The 19,379-nt window shown below is 32.0% G+C and overlaps 2 protein-coding genes across 2 annotated transcripts; one reads left to right on the top strand and one right to left on the bottom strand.

Annotated features, from left to right (window-relative positions):
- Window positions 1–855: 855 nt before the first annotated feature.
- HELRODRAFT_96859 (hypothetical protein) lies at window positions 856–4,909 on the top strand (the record flags this gene model as incomplete). The annotated part of the gene is made up of 11 exons (XM_009012167.1): window positions 856–951; window positions 2,067–2,107; window positions 2,179–2,290; window positions 2,519–2,664; window positions 2,771–2,810; window positions 2,905–3,015; window positions 3,541–3,627; window positions 3,926–3,986; window positions 4,084–4,167; window positions 4,239–4,342; window positions 4,651–4,909. The coding sequence occupies 11 exons, from the start codon at window positions 859–861 to the stop codon at window positions 4,861–4,863; spliced, it is 1,092 nt and encodes a 363-aa protein (XP_009010415.1). The 3' UTR covers window positions 4,864–4,909.
- A 670-nt stretch (window positions 4,910–5,579) lies between these two features.
- HELRODRAFT_167021 (hypothetical protein) lies at window positions 5,580–15,838 on the bottom strand (the record flags this gene model as incomplete). Its single annotated transcript, XM_009012166.1, has 13 exons — window positions 5,580–5,711; window positions 6,693–6,755; window positions 7,488–7,610; window positions 7,866–7,904; window positions 10,910–10,982; window positions 11,045–11,124; window positions 11,890–11,958; window positions 12,652–12,687; window positions 12,749–12,780; window positions 13,126–13,269; window positions 14,251–14,363; window positions 14,828–14,886; window positions 15,698–15,838. The coding sequence occupies 13 exons, from the start codon at window positions 15,836–15,838 to the stop codon at window positions 5,580–5,582; spliced, it is 1,104 nt and encodes a 367-aa protein (XP_009010414.1).
- Between the last annotated feature and the right edge of the window lie 3,541 nt (window positions 15,839–19,379).

Raw genomic sequence — 19,379 nt, 5'->3', positions numbered from 1 at the left:
TCATTTTTTTTCATCTATCTCGTGAAGAACAACCACGTCATGCATTTTTTCTAAACTAACTTTGGCAGTCAGGTCACCCATCATAATAACAACTTCTTGATATTTACATGTTGTTATAACATCATCAAGATTACAGTAAAAAACATCGAGATCTATTTTGCTGCTTTCAGATGAAATAACTTGAATAACAGCTAGGTTGAAAGGTTTGGCGTGTATTTTGATCAACAAAACTCTATCGGACAGGGCTCAAAAACCATCTAAATGTTTAGATAGACATATCTTTTTTCAAAAGTACATTCGTTCGTGTGGATCACCTCCAAAGTAAGTAAATTTGCCTTTTTCAAAGGCAATGACACCTGATTTCTGATTATATATTTTACAATATTATATAAATTCTAACGGATGTAAATGTTATAGAATATTGTAAAAATTATGGTCTATCACCAACATATATATATATATATATATATATATATATATATATATATATATATATATATATATATATATATATACATGCATATATATATAATTAGGACAAGTTTTGTTTACATAAAAAAATATGTTGTGCTAATTAAATGTGTGTTCAACAATTTGAAGCATTTCTCAGTTATCAACTTAGCGAAATATCGATTGAGTGTTTTGTAATTCATACAAATTAACATCAGTTAATTTTTCTGCTTAGTCATTCAAGTATTTTTACTAAGATTTGCAACCGTCTACTTTAATTTTTAATAATTATAAAAAATGTCACCAAGGTGGTGTGGGTGCATGATTAAAAAATTAGCAACTGATCGTTTTTTAGGCAATTTTTATATGGTCGCAGCGAGGAGGTTTAGTTCAGATCGGGGTGGTGTCATGAACGTGTTTGATAGAAAAGCTAAAACTGTTCAGAAGCAGCGATCTATGTTGAATGCTGATCACACAGTGTTTGATTATTTAAAAGAAGAAGTATGATTGACATTTTGCAGTTTGTTAAATTAAATAATAAGTGTACTAATATCTTATTCTTATCTTATACTTATTAAAAATTATTTTATTTTTATTGTCAATATTATTTTATAGTTAAGAGGTAAGATGTCAAAGTAACCAAAGTTAAAAATGGAAGTGAGTTAGCTAATCGATATGAAAAACGATATGAATAACGATATGAATGAGAAAACAAGATCGGCTGTGAAAATAATAAGTGTTTATTAAATGGATATTTATTAAGTGTGCCTAATTAGTTTTTACAATAAAATTCAAGTCAAGGCCCAGCAATGAGCTGTTTTGTCTAAACCTAAACGTTTTACTACTTTTGGGAAAGATTTATTATAGAAACTGAAGAGCAAAACGTAAATGCTTAAAAATTGTGTTGTGTGACTCAAGAATTAAATGGAGCAACAAATTAATGAGGATGAAAGATAAAACTGGAGATTAAATGTTAAGTGGTTGGGATGTGATTGGTGCAAGACACATTAAGCCAGCCTGGTCACTATCAAAGAGAGGAAGGAGGACTGTGGTAACGTGGAGGGCAAAGCCTGAAACATGTCTCTATTTGAATAACAACTATGATGACTATATTGATGATAACAGTCAGTAAACATGTTAACTGTTATCAATGTTATAATTATTTTTAATTATAGTTGTATATGTGTGCATTTGCATCACAACATTTTGTTGCATGACTCTCAGATGAATTTATACATGTTGGTTAGGTATCTTAGATGGACTCATACTTAAAACTGAATACTCAAATTTAATGGTGGTATCAGGAGTAGGTTTGTAGTTTAAAGCAGTTGATCAAAATAATGAGCATTTATTGGCATTTTGGTAATTAATTATAATGGTGTTTCATTTTAATCAAGTATTTCAAGTCAAAATTTTCGATTTGAATTAATATATTGTTATAAAAATATGTTGAATAAATAATAACAATGATAATTAGATCAACTTTTTGATAATTTTTTCACATACACATGACTCATATCTCAAAAAATATTTTTTTGTTTTTGTTATATTTAAATTCGTAAGTTAAAGTATTTCTGGTTAGAACTTTATTTTAAATAATAACGTCAACAATTCAGGTGGGTTGGAGGGTGGCTGACAGAATATATGACATCAAAAGGTGTGCAAGATAAAGTTTTCATTTAGGTTTTGTTGACTTGTTATTCATTTTTATAAGAAATTCACTTGTAGGAATTTCACAGCAGCTCTTGACCTAGGCTGTGGGAAGGGTTATGTTGGCAGGAATGTAGTTAGAGAAACAATTGGCATGTTACAGCAATGTGACCTGTCATCTCATTTCTTGGTAACTTTTAAAACTACCTTGTTGTTGTTGTTGTTGTTGTTGTTGTTGTTGTTGCCCCAATCTGGGGGACCCCTAGAGCTCCATTAGAAGCCGAAGCCAAAAACTACCTTTTTTGAATTGATAAATTATTTCATTTTAATATTTCATCATAATATGTGATATTGATATTTTGAATTAAAAATGATAATTGAAATAATTTACAAATTTGATATTGAAACTTGATTGAAGGATGTCAGTTTGAAGTCGGATGACGTTCCCACATGTTCAGTTGTGGTCGATGAAGAATATCTGCCATACCGGGATTGTACATTTGATATTGTGCTCTCTAGTCTCAGGCAGGTCATCTGGATTCTGCTCGTTCCACTTTTTTTTTAGTTCACTGTTTATTTTTCATAGGATTTGCGTTTCAAAATAATTCTTTCTTAAACTCGGTTAAAAATTTACTCGATTGATTAAATTGAAAATTCATGTTTATTTCAGTTTGCACTGGATCAATGATTTGCCAGGAACATTTAAACAAGTGTTTTATATTTTCTTTTTATGTTTTTAAAAATGCATATTTCCAAAATCGCCAAAGTTGAAAATGATTGCCATTAATGACATTGCTTGCTTAGGTGCACAGAATTCTCGTGAATGACGGCTGCTTCATGGGCAGCATGTTTGGCGGCGACACTCTGCATGAGTTGAGAGTTTCTTTGTACTTGGCAGAACTGGAAAGGAAGGGGGTTTGTAAACGTTCATGCTTCAGTGTTGTCATGGCTAAATTATTGTAGTAAAGATGTTGTTTAAATAACTATAGAGTAAGAAAATGCATTTTTTAAACAACGACTTTGAAAAGTGATTAGTTGAAGAGTTGACTGAAGTTAAATATGGCAACAGGTATGTATACGGAAGTGATCGTAGCAAAGATTTATGATGAGGCTTGCATGGGTTAATCATATTTATGATGGCTATATGTTGTTTGGGATTGGAGAATTTTATAAACCATTTCGAAAATAGTAGTTTCCTTTTTTCTAAAACTTTAAATTTTTCACCAGTTTTGTTTTTTGTTCCCATTTTCAATTATTCATTAGGTCAATCTATTCATTGCTATGTTGATTCTTTAGTCTTCAAGTTGATTCACTTTTCAAAATATTTTTTTTATTTTTGCAGATGTCTTTGAAGCAGAAATGAGCATTTAAATAATGCCTGATGATTTTACTCGATTTAAAATTAATTTTGAATAGTGGATAAATTTATTTATTCACCAGGGATTTTCTCCTCACATATCTCCATATACTTCGGCACAAGATCTTGGAAGTCTGCTGCAAAGAGCTGGATTTAATATGCTTACCATTGTAAGGAAAATACCTTTATTAAATTTTTATTTGCTCTCACACTAAGAATATTGTTGTTCATGTTTTAATCTGGTGCTATGCTAGCCTAGCACCTCTTAAACTTCAGAACAATTTGCAATAAGAGGATAGAATGTGCTCAGCTCTTTCAAGATTTATGCTGCAGAATGATTTTTGTATTTCTGGTTTAAATTTGTGTTCAAAATAAAAATAAAATATTCAACTACATTTTGAAGTATAACAATTTGGATATATAACAAGATGGTGTAGATCTGATGATGATGGTGATGATAAATTGCAGGATGTTGATGACATGACAGTCACGTACCCCTCAATGGTTGATCTCATGTGGGACTTAAAAGGTCTGTCCACTTAATGTTCTAATTTTGTTGTTTTTAGCTTTTTTTATTTGTTAAAATGCCACAAAGATAAAGTTGAAAAACTATACTTTTAAACCAGGCATGGCAGAAAATAATTGTTCATGGTCGAGAAGTCTTAATTTGAATGTTGACACCATATTAGCAGCATCAGCTATATATCAAGGTTGAACTTTTATTTCGCTACGTAAGCTGTACGATTAAAATTTCAATCTAATGAGATATACGCTTTGACAGAGAAGTATGGTTTCACGAAAGTTGAAAATGAATCAGAAGTTAAGTGCATACCTGCTCAGTTCCAGATCATCAATTTTATTGCGTGGAAACCTGATAAATCTCAGGTTATTTCTTTTAGAAGAATTAGTAGTGTCATGTTTTACTCGAGAAGCATGTATCATTTAAATAGTTTTTTTTATGATTTTTTAAAATTTGTTGCTAATTGTAATAAACTCTCATCGCCACTTTGTATAAATAAATTTATAGTTTGCAAAGCAAGAACAAAAATTAATTATCAACTTTCCATATAAAATTACAGTATTATATGCTTCAATTAAAGGTAACTAATTCAAAATAAATTGTTTTTTCAAGAGATTGGATTTAATTGGTCATAAGATGAAAATTAGTTACAAAGTAAAAAATTTTCCAACAGCTTCAGGCTGCAAAGAGAGGTTCGGGAGAGGTATCGATGAAAGATCTGGCTAAGCTGGATGAGCTGATGAAACAAATTGAAAATCTCCGAAAAGAAGAAGGAGCTGAACTACCGAAAATGCAGAAAAATATTGATGAACTACAAAAAACCGCTCTAAAAGTTAAAAATATTGCTGACAAATCAGAAGGTGACGGTAATTCTAAGCATAAATAGGCTGATATTTTATTTAAACACGACTTAAATATACAATTAAAAACAACTTACCTGTTTTGCGTTTCAGTGCTTTTATTAGGTTTGTACAATTTATCAAATCAAATTGTAAGTAGAACACGAACGTGTTTAGTGCTGAGCACAAAGTGAAAAATTCACTTTGAAGAAGACTTCTCAGTGAAATAGAATTATAATTTTATCAGTTTATGTCTAAAAACCATGGAAACCGTGGAGGTTATGTAATTTGGGATATTTCGGTTTAAGACACTAATGGTTAAAACCAGCAATTAAGACTTACAAATGAAACAACAATTTTATAAACTTTTTGTTTAAGCATTAAACTTTTATATCCATAGTCGAAAATGTGATTTCATTTGCTCTTGGTAATTTTTGGCGAAAAGGAATAATTCATTTTATTGACATCATCATTTACGATTTAATGGAATATAAAAATTTAACTCATCTTTTTTAAATTGTTTGAGAATTTGAGGGTGTTTAACTATCCTACATTCTAATGAAAATATTATTTGAATCAAAATGTAAATCGATCGTCAATGCAATTAGGGGATTTAATTTGATGTGATGGCGAGATTCGGGCAAAGGGTTGTTGATCGCTTTTGTTTGCAATTTCATTATCCTGGTCTCTTTGTTTTTTCTCACTAACTAGCTACAGACTTGTATTTTAACGTGAATTATTACATGAAATGATCTGTTGATCTCTAGTCTATCTCGGAGTAAGGTTTAAAAAGTTTTTCATCTCTTCCAGGTAAATTGTTCTCTGTGTAATATTTCAGCATGGATATCAGACTTTCAAACTTTTCTTCTTTCGAGTCCATAAAGATTAGTCCAGACTGTGGTAATAATTTTTAAGCCAGGTTAGAACATAAAAAAAACTGCGCATCATACATTTCCATTTAAATTAAGCAGCATCCATAATTTCGGAGCAGTGCGTAAACGAAGAACAGACATGAAATGGTTTAATAAATTTTAATGGTTAGCGATAGTTAACTGAAAAAACTGAGCGACGGACTTCAACAGACCACAAAAAGTTGAAAATTTCTACAAAGCGTGACGTCAAAATAAAGGAATATATAAAAATGTTAAGCAACGTAAACCAATATCGTCATCTACCAACGCCAAAGGTGCCAACGTCATCATGTTGATAGTTCGCAGAAGTCAGGATATAGTGAAAAAAATGTTTGAACAAAATTGTTAAATGTATATAAAAATAGTGACAAACAAAAATCATTGATACAACTGTGGAATGAACCAGCACGTTATGGAAAGATGTAAAGAGATGCATTGATAGGATGGACTACACATTAAGAACACCAAGAATCTAGATGTCATAGATAATATAATTATAATCAATATAGTTAAATTCAAATGATTAGTGGCAGTCATAAAACGAATAGGACAAAAATTTTTGGTTGCTCATCAAAATAAAAAATTAAATATAGTTAATTATAGTTCTCAAATAATTCATGAGAGGTATGTTGTTAGTAATTAAACAAGCTTAACTATATTAGTAAAACGAGTATTAGTTGTCAGTAGTAACAAATTTATTTTGTGTGGTCGACAGAGTTCGTGAATTATTTTTAAAACAAAAATCACACGATGAGTAAAAATATATAATACACACACATACGCAAGAGCTCAAAGCAAAGTTAAAAATTAATTTAAAAATGATTGGGTTACCAACATAACTTGAATGAAGATATGAGCCTTAAACATTTTATAGTTCTATAGTTACAAATGATGTTACTGAAAATATAAATCACGTTGAAAAATGAAAATAAGCAAAAAGTATATGCTGAAGCTATGTTTTTTACCTCCGTTTCAAATATTTTATATTTCGTGCAAGGAGATGGCGCATTGACCCTGACCAGTAGCGTCTTGATAAAAATAAAAACATTCATTTTTACGCTATTTTGTTCTTTTCTTTATTCAATACAATTTTCATTGAGACTCAAACACTTGCCGCAAGCTACGTGGCTTGTCACCAAATTAAAATTATTGAATCTTCTGTAGTCTTTGAAGATTTACAATTTAATTAAAGTGCAACTAACGCGAGCACGTTAAAGTTTGCATCAAAACTTTTATATTGCCGTTAAACTCTTTTTTAGTGGCATAATTAGTGGATATAAAACATTATTGTTTTTATTTATTTCTACGTTGATAGGTAATTAAGTAAAGCTGAGTTTACACCTTATCTGAAAGCAGAAAAGAAACACCGGTTTATTAGCTTGTTTAAATTAAATTTGTTTTTCAAAAGAATGGGGATATAAAGTTGCTTCTGATTAATATTAGTAAGAGAAAAATCAATTTGATGAAAACCACATTCATCTTCACCTGCCGCCAGAATTAGGTAATGTTAATTGTTATTTGTACCAATTTCGGCAATGTTAATATTACGCTTAATATACATGATATTAGAATTTTTTCTAAAATTAAAAGTATTATTTTTTAAATACTTTTTAAATAATTAAAAGGGTGCGATAGATGTGGTGCCTCTGATAGAGCAGGGGCAGCAATTGGTACGCTGCTCCCGTTGATTATGGAGTCATTAACAAACAAATCAGAACAGCAGTCATATACAAAAATATACTAAAAAGACGAAAACAAACAATGAGAGTTATGTTATTGGATGAGGCACCTTTTTTATGCAATGTAACAGCAATTGGTGCAGATGGAACAACGTTGGGCCCAAATGCCTCATTCTCCGGAAATATAGGCAAAGCACTATTAACCTGTCATAATTTAAGCGTTGTAAAACTTGGAGCCAGATGAAATAACTTACCAAACAGTTTTAAAAACATTGATGATAATGATATTAGCAAGGATAAAAAATATTTTTATTCACGAAGTAAAACGATTAAAGCAGGAGAAATAGAGAGATACTCAGCTAGAATAGAACCTGGTTCCTTGGTACATTTTCGATGGTTGACGAATGCAAATAGAAACCTACGTTAGTATACGTGTCAAGTGACTCACCATCAGCAAACCTTATTGAACTGACTTATTATGTCTTCCGTGTTTATGCTCTTTTTTGGTTTTTAATAAAATTGCAGTCACAGTTCTAGTTCTATTTGGAAGGAAAGTTTTCTTACTAAAATTTAGTTGTTGCGGATCGATGCTATTTCGGACATCCAGAAAAATATTCTGATAATCATATTGCTTGATATTGCTTCATGAACGATCATACATTTGAAAACTTGTAGCCAGAAAAATAAAATAAAAAAGACTGTGCATTAATTTGAGTTTAAAAATAAAATTAATAATATTCAAAATTCCTATATTGAATTTTGAGGCTGACGACTATTCCAGTCTTGTAAATTTTCAGGAACTTAATAAAACTCAACGGTCAATGATGAAATATATTGTTATAGCCGACCCCTTGAACTTGTAGGGTATGGTTATTTCTCTCTACGTTGATTCTTGACTCCTGGACAGACATATTTCAGATGAACTTTAACAGAAAGAAAACAGTGCTGGCAATCACTTGTGTGTATTGCTGTGATCAATCACTCGTTTATTCGATCGATGAAATTGTTAGGATACAGAACAATAACTAATCAACAGGAAAATCACGGGATAAAACTAATCGTCAATAATTGACCTTCTCTTGTCAGATTAATTACTTCGAGTTCTCTAGCCCTGTTATTCTTTACTACAGTGAGTTTCCAGCTATCAAAATCTTACTTCCGTCACCAGCTTGTAATCTCCTGAAGATCCCACTTCTAGCACCAATGTTGTAACCCCTTCGACCTCGTTACTACTCACACCGATGTTATAGCTTCATTACTCGCTATATCTTCACAACTACTTTCAAACGCAAATTAAGTTGAACGTTTATTTAATACCAGCAGTAATAGAAACAATAAATTAATCCAAATAACTACGTAAATCACATTTACGACTTCTACGTCAACTGTGTTCCGTCTTCTTCTTCCCTTTTAATTAATTTACAAGCGGTTCATGCAATTTCTAACTATTAGTTCTTATCTCGACTTCACGTCTGTAACATTATCTTGGACGATGAAACTGTATGAGCAGTAAAACTTCCTAAGGTGGACATTTGATGATCTTTCTTGTTGTACTCAGAATTTGAACGACACATGGTGAGATGAGACAAGATGATTACATTAGGGCCATTCTTCTTTCTAGAAAAGCAACGCAAGAGTTTTTTTCCTAAGAAAGAGTGGGTATCGAAATAATGTGTACTTCAAATTTAAAGTGTTATTTGGTGTATATTTTTACAATTTTAAATATTTGACATGGATTTTGGATTTAACAGAATATTCGATATCGATTAAATAATTGCTGTCATTTAAGATTTTTTTACATTTTTTTGATTTGATTAATATTATAAAAAGAAACGTAATTTTAAAATATCTTCTCTGTCAACTTGAACGATTCTTAAAAAAAAGTTCACGCTCGACCATCTTCGATTATTTTTAAATTCAACAGTAAGAGTAAGTTCCTCAATGTATTTTATCGACAAAATAATATTTTTTTTATAAAAAATATTTCAATTATTTTACAAGTTATGAAGGTTTTTGTGACAGCACTCTCAAATTTTTGAGCGATTTTTTTTCTCAAAATTTGTGGCACTGTTGAACGCTATATCTCTTAAACTAAAATAATTTTTATTTGTTTTTTCATAATATTGTTTTTTTATAATATTGTTTCATTGATATGCACAAAAAAATTTCATCAAGATATGTTGGCTAGTTCAAGAGATATAACGTTCTACATTGGCACAAATTTTGAAAAAAATCTTCATAACTTGAAAAATAATTGATATATTTTTATGAAAAAAAATATTTTTCAATGAAATACGTTGAAGAACTTTCTCTTTCTGTTGAAATTTTAGAAAAATAGAAGATGGTCGGGTGTGGACCATGGTTTAAGTTGACAGAGAATAAATAATTCAATTGTGAAAACAGGTTGTATTTGAAAAATAAATTGGTTTGACACTTTTTTGTAAAGTACCGGCAATTATAGACCTAGATTATAGCGCACATTTTCAGACCCCAGGCGACAGGTATAGTCGAATTTTAAATTAATTGTTTTTTTTTACCAGATTCATTTACAGATGCAAGAGCAACATTTCATCGCTATTTACGTTATCTAAAAAAAATTTTTTTATGTGATCTACCCTAATGTTCAATACTGTGGCATGGATGAACTCACGTGACTCTAGTTTATGTGACCGAAGCAGAAATTACATTGGATATGCATTGGTAATTTATAACTTGTAAAATTAACATGGAACAAGGGATGGCTTTGCGAAAAATTTGAATATAAGTGACTATAGTAAATAAATTGGTCTGTAATGACTCACTAAATTTTCATAATTTTTTTCAAAAAACCTGTACTTATTTTAAAAATAAAATTTGAGTAAGTTGCTTGGAGATATACAATGAAATATTGGGATAATTAGCAGAGGGTGACGTTCATTGTACATGGCAAGAAGAGAGAATATCCAATGTATAACACCATCTAAGCTACGCTAAACTTTAAGCGTGTAAAATTGAAAATTTTAGATGTCGATTTTAATTTTTAAAAGAAGATATTAATATATTTGCGTCATTAATTGATCTGTATTAATTTATATTAAAAAATACAAAATTTTTATTGTTACTAAAAATTTGTTATTTATATGATCATAATTAAACTTGAAAACTCTTTTCAAACTGTTTTATATCTATACAAATGCTAAATGGAAACTGTTTTTAAATATTAGCATACCTAATTTGCTCTTAACAATAATCGGAATTTAATTCTTAAGTTTTTTATAATAATTTAAAACTTAAGGTTATTCATATATTTCGTTTTCTGTTCGTTCCGAAGTATGAAAGTAGAAAAAAATTTTATAAAAAGGGGTAGCGACTTTTTACTGGGTAGCTGCTCCGTTAAATTATTAATTTTCTGCAAACTACAGTTTTTATAATATAGCATTATATGCTTTTTGAGAAGTTAATGCACTTTTTCTTTCTTAGTCATGTGACTAACCTGATTTGAATAAAAGTTAAATATGACAAACTTTTCTACAAGTTGTGTCGGATGTGTTCGATTTCCTTATCATGAATGCTCCAATAGGCTTAGTGCTTAGGATCCTGTGTATGTTTGTAAAAAGCTTTGTTTAAAATATTTAATTTGTAATAATTTTTTTACTTACGTTTTTCCTTCATCTGCATCACCGGTCCAAAATGATGAAGCCAGGACGTTTGTTCTCTTGCTTACATCATCTGGATCATCCTATTTTCAATTTACAAGCTACAGATTTCATGCAGCTCAGCCAAATTTTATATTATCTGACAACTTAAAATATCCAGGACCGAATGTAAAAGTATAATAGCCTTGGAGAGGTGGCGGATCTAGATGACTTTGACGGGGCCAAAAGTTTGCAAATGTTTAAATTTTGAAGGAGGCCAAGAAACTTCCAAAATTTCCAAAACTCATGGTAGTGTGGCGAAAATTGTGCTTTTTTGCTTACACGTTCTTTCTTGGTCGTCAATTTTCTATATATTCTCAGATTTGTCACACACATAGGAGGGTACACTCGTTAGTTAAAATCTGCACTTTTTGTGCATCCTTTTCATAATGTTGATCAATTACCAATTTACATGAATGAACTAAAATAAATAAACATAAAATGCTATAAAAACGCGGGTTCTTAGGGCAAAAACTGAGTTCAACTGAGGCCGCTAATTTTTTTTGGACAAATTCGTTAAAATGTTAAAAAATTGCTCAAGATGCAATAAATGTTAGTATATGGTAAATTGATCACATCTTTGGAATAGTATGTAAACGATATATCAAAAATTGCAAAACATTGGCATATCGTTTATCATATATCTATGGTAACATGGATATTTTTATGAATGATATATCGCCGATGTATATCGAACACTCAAAATTTATCATTTACATCGACGACAAAATGTTGGTCCGTTGAACAAACCTCACAAACAATTAAATGAACTTGTAACGAACCATATTTATGTCTTTTAGTAGACATACCTCATCCACTTGCAGTTCTCGACGCATGTACATCGAATTTATTTGTAATCTTATACAAATGAATAAAACCTGAAAAAACTTTATAAAAAAATATATTTTCAAATTTGTAAATGCTGTAAAAAAAATTAAACTTTCCCTTTCTTCTCAGACTTAAACTATGACTGTGCACAGAGGAACCACGACGTTCAACGCGGACCAAGCGATTTATACCACACACAGTGGTAATTACCATCGACTTAGTAAAAAAATAGGTCGCGGTATTTATTTACTGCGGACCTAGTACATTTTCACGAATATACGCAGCAGTATTTATTACCGACAAAGAAAAAAAATATACACTGCGGTATTTACCGCAAACATAGCTTTGAGCAATATTTTTAGAATATAAAAGGCAAATTTTTATTTTATTATTTATTTAAAAAAAGGCTATGTGTTGACTGACAAACTCATTGCCAGTCAACACATAGAATTATTTCAACGAAAAATAATTTGTTTCTGTCAAATGCAGAACTATATTACCGCCTTGAAAAATGGAACCATATGCATTATAATAAGTGCATATATTGTAAGTAAAATTGCAAAAAAAACATAAAAGTTCCAAACTCGACATAGATAATTTTTTCATCTCTAAAGTTGGGATCCTTTTTTTGTTCGAGATCCAGAGGCAGTAGCTCTGCTTTTTCTAAAATCCGGCCCTGCGCTTAATTTATGCTCCACACAAATGAGAGACAATTTAAAAAATCATTAAGCGAAAAATCTCACCGTGAGAAAAGAAACTGGTTCGTACAGCAGTTGTCTCTAGAAATGTTTTTAATGATTATCGATTATTTTATATATAAAAAAATTTAATACTGCTCACCTCATTGGTGACCTTTTTGTCTGATAGTTGATCTGAAATGACAGTTCAATTGACAGTTTAATGACTGAATAAAAAATTTACCCAACATAAATGTTTTCAGTTGGTAAAACTTAAACAATGTTTTGCTTGCTGGTTAATTAAATGATGTTTAGTTAACCGCATTGAAATCTCATCAAAGGATGATTAAACACTTTGTAAGTGGTGTAGAACAATTTTAATGAATGAATGAGTGATTGGTCGATTGATTGATTGTTGATTGATTGGCCGATTGATTGGCCAATTGATCGACCGATTGATTGACTGATCAACATAAATGAATTTCCATACTCAGATATCCAGCACCAATAAACATTTTTTTTATAAGAAAATGTTGTCACCTATATTTTTCGGTATGAATGTTGTAAATGTTTTTTTAGATGCGCTCGTATCAGCTCTAAATGGGCACTCTTGGCTTTTTGGTGTCAATGATTTCGACAATGAATGGGGCTTGCCGGATGGCGGCTGAACTTTCTCTTTTGTTTCTAAAATTATATCATAATAAATATTTTTTAAACCATAAAACATGAAAATTTCTCATTTACCAAATTTCTTAATAAATTATTTTTTATATTTCAATATTATTTTATAATCATTCTTTCAACCTTAGTTCGACCCCATCTTGAATTCTGTTCTCCAGATCTGCAAAAGGAAAAGAACATTTTGGAGAAAATGCAGCGGAGAGCAACAAAGATGATCAGAGGACTTAAAAATCTTGAATACAAAAATAGATTGATAGAATGTGGATTGACAACACTGGAAACAAGAAGATGCAGAGATTTGATACAGGCATACAAATTGATTATCAAGAAAGAAGAAACACCGTTTACCAGATTTTTTCAACTAGAGAAAAGAATAGGATTACGAAGCCACAAATACAAGCTCTCCAAAAAAAGAAAATGCCGTCGAGCAAAGATTCTTCAGCAGTAGAGTGGCAAACACCTGAAATGATTTGAGTGATGAGACGGTCTCCGCAGAATCAATCAACAGTTTCAAGATCAGGCTCGGAAAGTTAGGATATTAGGACACTTATCGCGCAGTGGTTCTCACACAGACTCTAATCTACTGAACCATTATATACCCTGTTATGTTATGCTATTTAATGAGTCATAAATTAACCAACCAATGTCGTTTGTATTTCTGACTTTACAGAATTTTCAGTTTGAGTAAAAATTAAAAAATGTTTCTAGTTGGGTTGCAGTTGTCAGTTCAGCATAAGGAGTCGAGCGATTTGATGACCTTGTGGTCTGAATGACCGGTTCACCACCTATCATACACATGGGTATAGGAAGCGTCATTCAACACGTCGGAAAAATACGGGATTGATCATTAAAAGGACAAAGCTACACATGTTACAGTCATTGATTGAATAATTTAATTCATTCATTAATTTATGCATGATAACAAAAATGTCATTGATGTTGTACTATTTATCTTTCAAATAAATTATTGTCATCAATGCCTACCTTGTCTGTGGCCATCTTGTTTCTTGATAGTGCAAGTTGGCGCCGTTTTGTTGGTCGGTGAAGTTTCGCCACTTGCTTGTTTGCGTGTGTCGCCGCTAAAATTTCGATGTTTGCTAATCAGAATTAAAAGTAATAATAAATTTAATCATCATTTTTAATGCTCCTTATTACACTTAATCTTATTTATTTCTATTTTCAATACTTTTAAAAAGTTATATTGTTTTTTTCAGATTTTCGTTCCATGCAAGTTTGAAAGACCAAACAAATTTCACCATTTTGGAATTTGTTTACTTAGGAATGTTTTATTTCCATACACGAATCTCCGATAGATCCGATTCCAAACTGCACTTTTTTATTTTCGTTTTCTATTTCTTAAAATCATACTCATTGCAGTTTATTCCATCATATCATCATTTTATATTACCTAACTAATTGATGATAACTCATCTACTCAATATTCTTTAGTTTATCAACATATATTGTTATCATGCAAATAATTCAACATTTTCGTCTACATATGCATGCGTTAAAAATTTTGTTATATATAAGAAAGCGTTAACGTAGCAAGCACGCTAACTTGCTGAGCTTTTTGTGGTTAGCATAGTTGATCTCCTTCTTTATGACTTCTGTCCACTTCTGTTAATAAAACAACGAAATATTTCTCACAATTTAAGTTCCAAGTGATCGTTGATGTTGAATTGGTGGTTGATGTTGAGTTGGATGGTTGATGTTGAGTTGGATGGATGGTGTTGGGTTGGATGGTTGGTGTTGGGTTGGATTGTTGGTGTTGGGTTGGATGGTTGGTGTTGGGTTGGATTGTTGGTGTTGGGTTGGATGGTTGGTGTTGGGTTGGATGGTTGGTGTTGAGTTGGATGGTTGGTGTTGGGTTGGATTGTTGGTGTTGGGTTGGATGGTTGGTGTTGGGTTAGAGGGTTGGTGTTGAGTTGGATGGTTGGTGTTGGGTTGGATGGTTGGTGTTGAGTTGGATGGTTGGTGTTGGGTTGGATTGCTGGTGTTGGGTTGGATGGTTGGTGTTGGGTTGGATGGTTGGTGTTGAGTTGGATGGTTGGTGTTGAGTTGGATGGTTGGTGTTGAGTTGGATGGTTGGTGTTGGGTTGGATTGTTGGTGATGGGTTGGATGGTTGGTGTTGGGTTGGATGGTTGGTGTTGAGTTGGATGGTTGGTGTTGAGTTGGATGGTTGGTGTTGGGTTGGATTGTTGGTGTTGGGTTGGATGGTTGGTGTTGGGTTGGATTGTTGGTGTTGGGTTGGATGGTTGGTGTTGGGTTGGATGGTTGGTGTTGAGTTGGATGGTTGATGTTGAGTTGGATGGTTGGTGTTGAGTTGGATGGTTGGTGTTGGGTTGGATTGTTGGTGTTGGGTTGGATGGTTGGTGTTGGGTTGGATGGTTGAGCTAAGGTTATGATAAGGTAGCTGATGGCCTCGACCTTTAAATCTGATTCCACCGCTGCTGAGAAGTAGATGTCGTGGCTGTCGTCGAACGCATGAACCACTTTGAAGGGCCACAAAATGCTGGCTCCTATTTCGTCCGAACATTCTTTTACACTGATTTTAATTTTTAAAATCATTTTTACAAGCCGTCGGATGTTATTTTAATTTTGTGTACTTAAAAAAAAGAAACTGCAATATAAGAAGGAGTCAATGGTACTCGGAATATGGATACAAAGACCACGTCTTGCACGGCGTCGAATCTGTTTCGTTCGTGTAGCAATACAAACAGCCTTTCATTGCAATTACATAATTTGTTGGCCCTTGATAATGTATGAAAATATTTATTAGTTTTTAACGATATCATTAAAAGGGAGGTTTTCGTTAAAATGACGTCATCGTTACTGAATATGTAATTTACAGGGAATGTTGATAACATGTCCCATGAGCTTCTGCATTGTTTTCATCCTCCTCAGATATCCCTTGCACGATACTTTATCTTGCATCAGCAGTTCTTGACAAGCTGCATACAAGGGTTTAAATAATAATTAGTTACATGAAGACGCCAAATGTAATATGTGGTGCACTTTGAAATGTTTATTCGAAAAGATCCAACCCATCTTTGTTGGAGACCGCTAATTATCGATCGAGCGTAGAAACATTTTAAAATTTTTTTTTAGCGATCTAAATTAATAAAATGTGAAACATGGAACAATGAATGGCTTTCACAGTGGCGAATTTAAAGGGTCGAGGGGCCATCCCGTTGTGAGCTGTATTTCTATAAAAACTCAGTAAAACTCAGTTTTTATACACGCAGACATTGTTTTAAGTAGAAAACATGCAATAAATGCCGCGTTAAATACATTTCTAAATTTTAAAACATGTGGCTGGCCCCCCGGCAAAGTTGACTCGACCGCCCCTGGACTTATGAGACATGATGTGATCTACATGTGAAACAACTTACACATGATGTAATATACTTCAAAATAATTCAATTTTAAAAAGTTCAAATGTGTGCAAGCCACGTTTAGAATAATTAATAAATCAACCGTACATGTGTTCTTCAATGGAACAGGGTAGTTAATATCATTCGAAGCCATAGCAATTCTCTCATCTGAAAATTAAGCGAATAAAAGAAATTTTGAAAGAAATTAGTTTGATGTTTTCGATCGACAATATTAACATGAAAATGAAAAAATTACTTCTAACCAACTAATTAATTGTCTGATGAAATAACTATATTGTGATTTTCGAACTGTGATTGGCTAGCGAACATGCACGTTGTGTGTACAAACCATTGTTCAGCTGTTCCTTCATCATCAAACGCGGTTATGTTAATTCGATAGCATGTATGCTTCGTAAAAACCTAGACATTTACCTAGAAATTTACCAGCTAATACTTACAACAACGGTGCATATCGTTATAATGAATCGGAAGACTGCATAGGATGCAACCATATTTATTGGTTAAACACACAGGAAGGAGTTAAGCATTATAACAAATTGAAAATAAAATATTCGCTAAGAGAAATACAATCATGTCTACAGAATGGATTGAAAATATTAAGAAACAAGCGGACGCTCATTGAAAAATTGCAAAATTATTGATTTATGACTTTTCATTTATTATTATTTATGCTTGAAACATAAAATCTTAGTTATATGTATGTAGGGTACCCACCATTTCAAACAAGTAAACCCTCGTCAGGCATTCCGTATTGAAACAGAACAGACAAATGTATAGCAAATAATTATGTTAAAGACGACGTAATTTAAATGCAACCTTGATTTTTTTAAATGGTCTTTTTACTGATTACATTATTTTAATTATTTTTAATTTTTTAATAATTCAAAAAAAAACTTACAATTTTAATTATAAATTTTTGTCGTTATTGGTTATTACGGTTCAGTTGAACAATTAGGTGGTGATCGTGACTCAGTAAAGAATATGAAAAATAGGAGTTTGCTGCTACCAGTTCGCGAGTGCTCCTTCCTGACTGACATTTTAAACTTCCTGCTTCGCAAATATTGATCAGTGTTGACAACAACACATTCCGTAGGCAAATTTGTTGATACTGATCACGACTTATTCAACAGTGTAAACACGACTGACTGATTCAACCGCATGAACATGCTTAAATGCACATTGCAAACAGAAGCACGCATCAGCGGTGTATGTACGCTGTGGGCATGTTGGTTTCAACTGCCGTAGTTTTTTAGTTAATTAGTTGATTAGTTAGGTAGTTAGTGCTTTTTGAAATTGTTTTAACTAGTTTTCAGTTTAAATTTATATTATTGATAAAAGAACGTTTTCTTCGACTTTTCGGCGGGTTTGACTAACGGCATAGTGACTGGGGGTTGTCATCCCGGTTCTTTGTTGATGTGGAGATGTGGGTCGTAATCATGCTGGAATGGTTGTGTGGCGTGCTTGCTAGTTTGTTTCACGCATGTCGTGTGGAATGTTTAACTTTCATAATAATAATAATAATAATAATAATAATTATTATTATTATTATTATTATTGAAATCATTATGAAGCGCTAATCAAAAAAAAATCTCAAAAGCGCTAAAAAAACAGAACTTAACAAAACATAATTGAAATAACAAATAAAAGAATCCTGTGCTGTACAGAAATGAAATTAAAATTTTTGTAACGAACGGAAAAAGTAAACGATGCGATATAGCGAAAAAAGAAATGATATTTACAAAATGTCATATAGCAAAAAGAATTCATCATTAATGCTTTATGATGTAAATAAATAAGTTTTCAGTTTCTATTTAAAACCACGCAGGTTAAGGTCCGAATTTCTGAGAGAAGCAGGCAGGTTGTTATTAACAGTTGGTCTAAAGACAGCAATAACTGAGACTCGTTGTTGGGACTAACAGCAGTTTTGAAACATCAGATCTCAAATGTACTCCCAGACGCTTTTGAAGATGTTTTTTGAACCTGTCATGTTTAAAGTTATTCAGTTTTAGTAATTGTTTATTGCTTGCTGTGATTGGAACTGTCTGACTTGATAATGAACTGTTTTACTTTATATTCCGTACATGTTATATATTATCTACGCCTGAAAAATACTTTAGAAGTGAATAAGAATAATAAAAGTAAATGCAACCTCTTAAAAAACTGGGTAACCGTTTTGTCTTAAAAACCCGCCATCGATGTGACCAGATGGCATTCCAAACATCTTCCTGAAGATGTGTGCATCAAGTTTGGCAGTTCCATTTTTTCATATTTTTGATACATCTTTTAAAAATAATCTCCTGCCAACTAGATGGAAAACTGCAATCATCACTCCCATCCATAAGAAAGATCCAAAATACTACTCCAACAACTACAGACCAGTTTTCCTTACCCGCTCATTTTGTTGTGTAATGGAAAAAATCATCAAAAAAAATTTTAGTCTATCTGTCTGACAACAAATTCACCCTTTCAACATGCTTATTTTGCTTGGTAGATCTATCAACACTAACCTTAAACAATTTAAAAAATGAATGGATGTCAATTCGTCAATAAAAGGATTATTGCGACACTGTTTACCTCGATTTTCAAAAAGCCTTCAACTCCGTATCACACACCAAGCTGATTGGTAAATAAGTCACACGAAATTTTTGGAAATTTGTATTCCTGGTTAACCGACTTCCTATTTGAATGCTCTCAGCCTGTTCGAGTTCAAAATA

This window comes from Helobdella robusta, assembly GCF_000326865.2.
Source record: "Helobdella robusta unplaced genomic scaffold HELROscaffold_10, whole genome shotgun sequence".
NCBI classification, from domain to species: domain Eukaryota; kingdom Metazoa; phylum Annelida; class Clitellata; order Rhynchobdellida; family Glossiphoniidae; genus Helobdella; species Helobdella robusta.
Note: the sequence above shows the minus strand (reverse complement) of the source record. Positions and strands in the feature narration are given on the sequence as shown.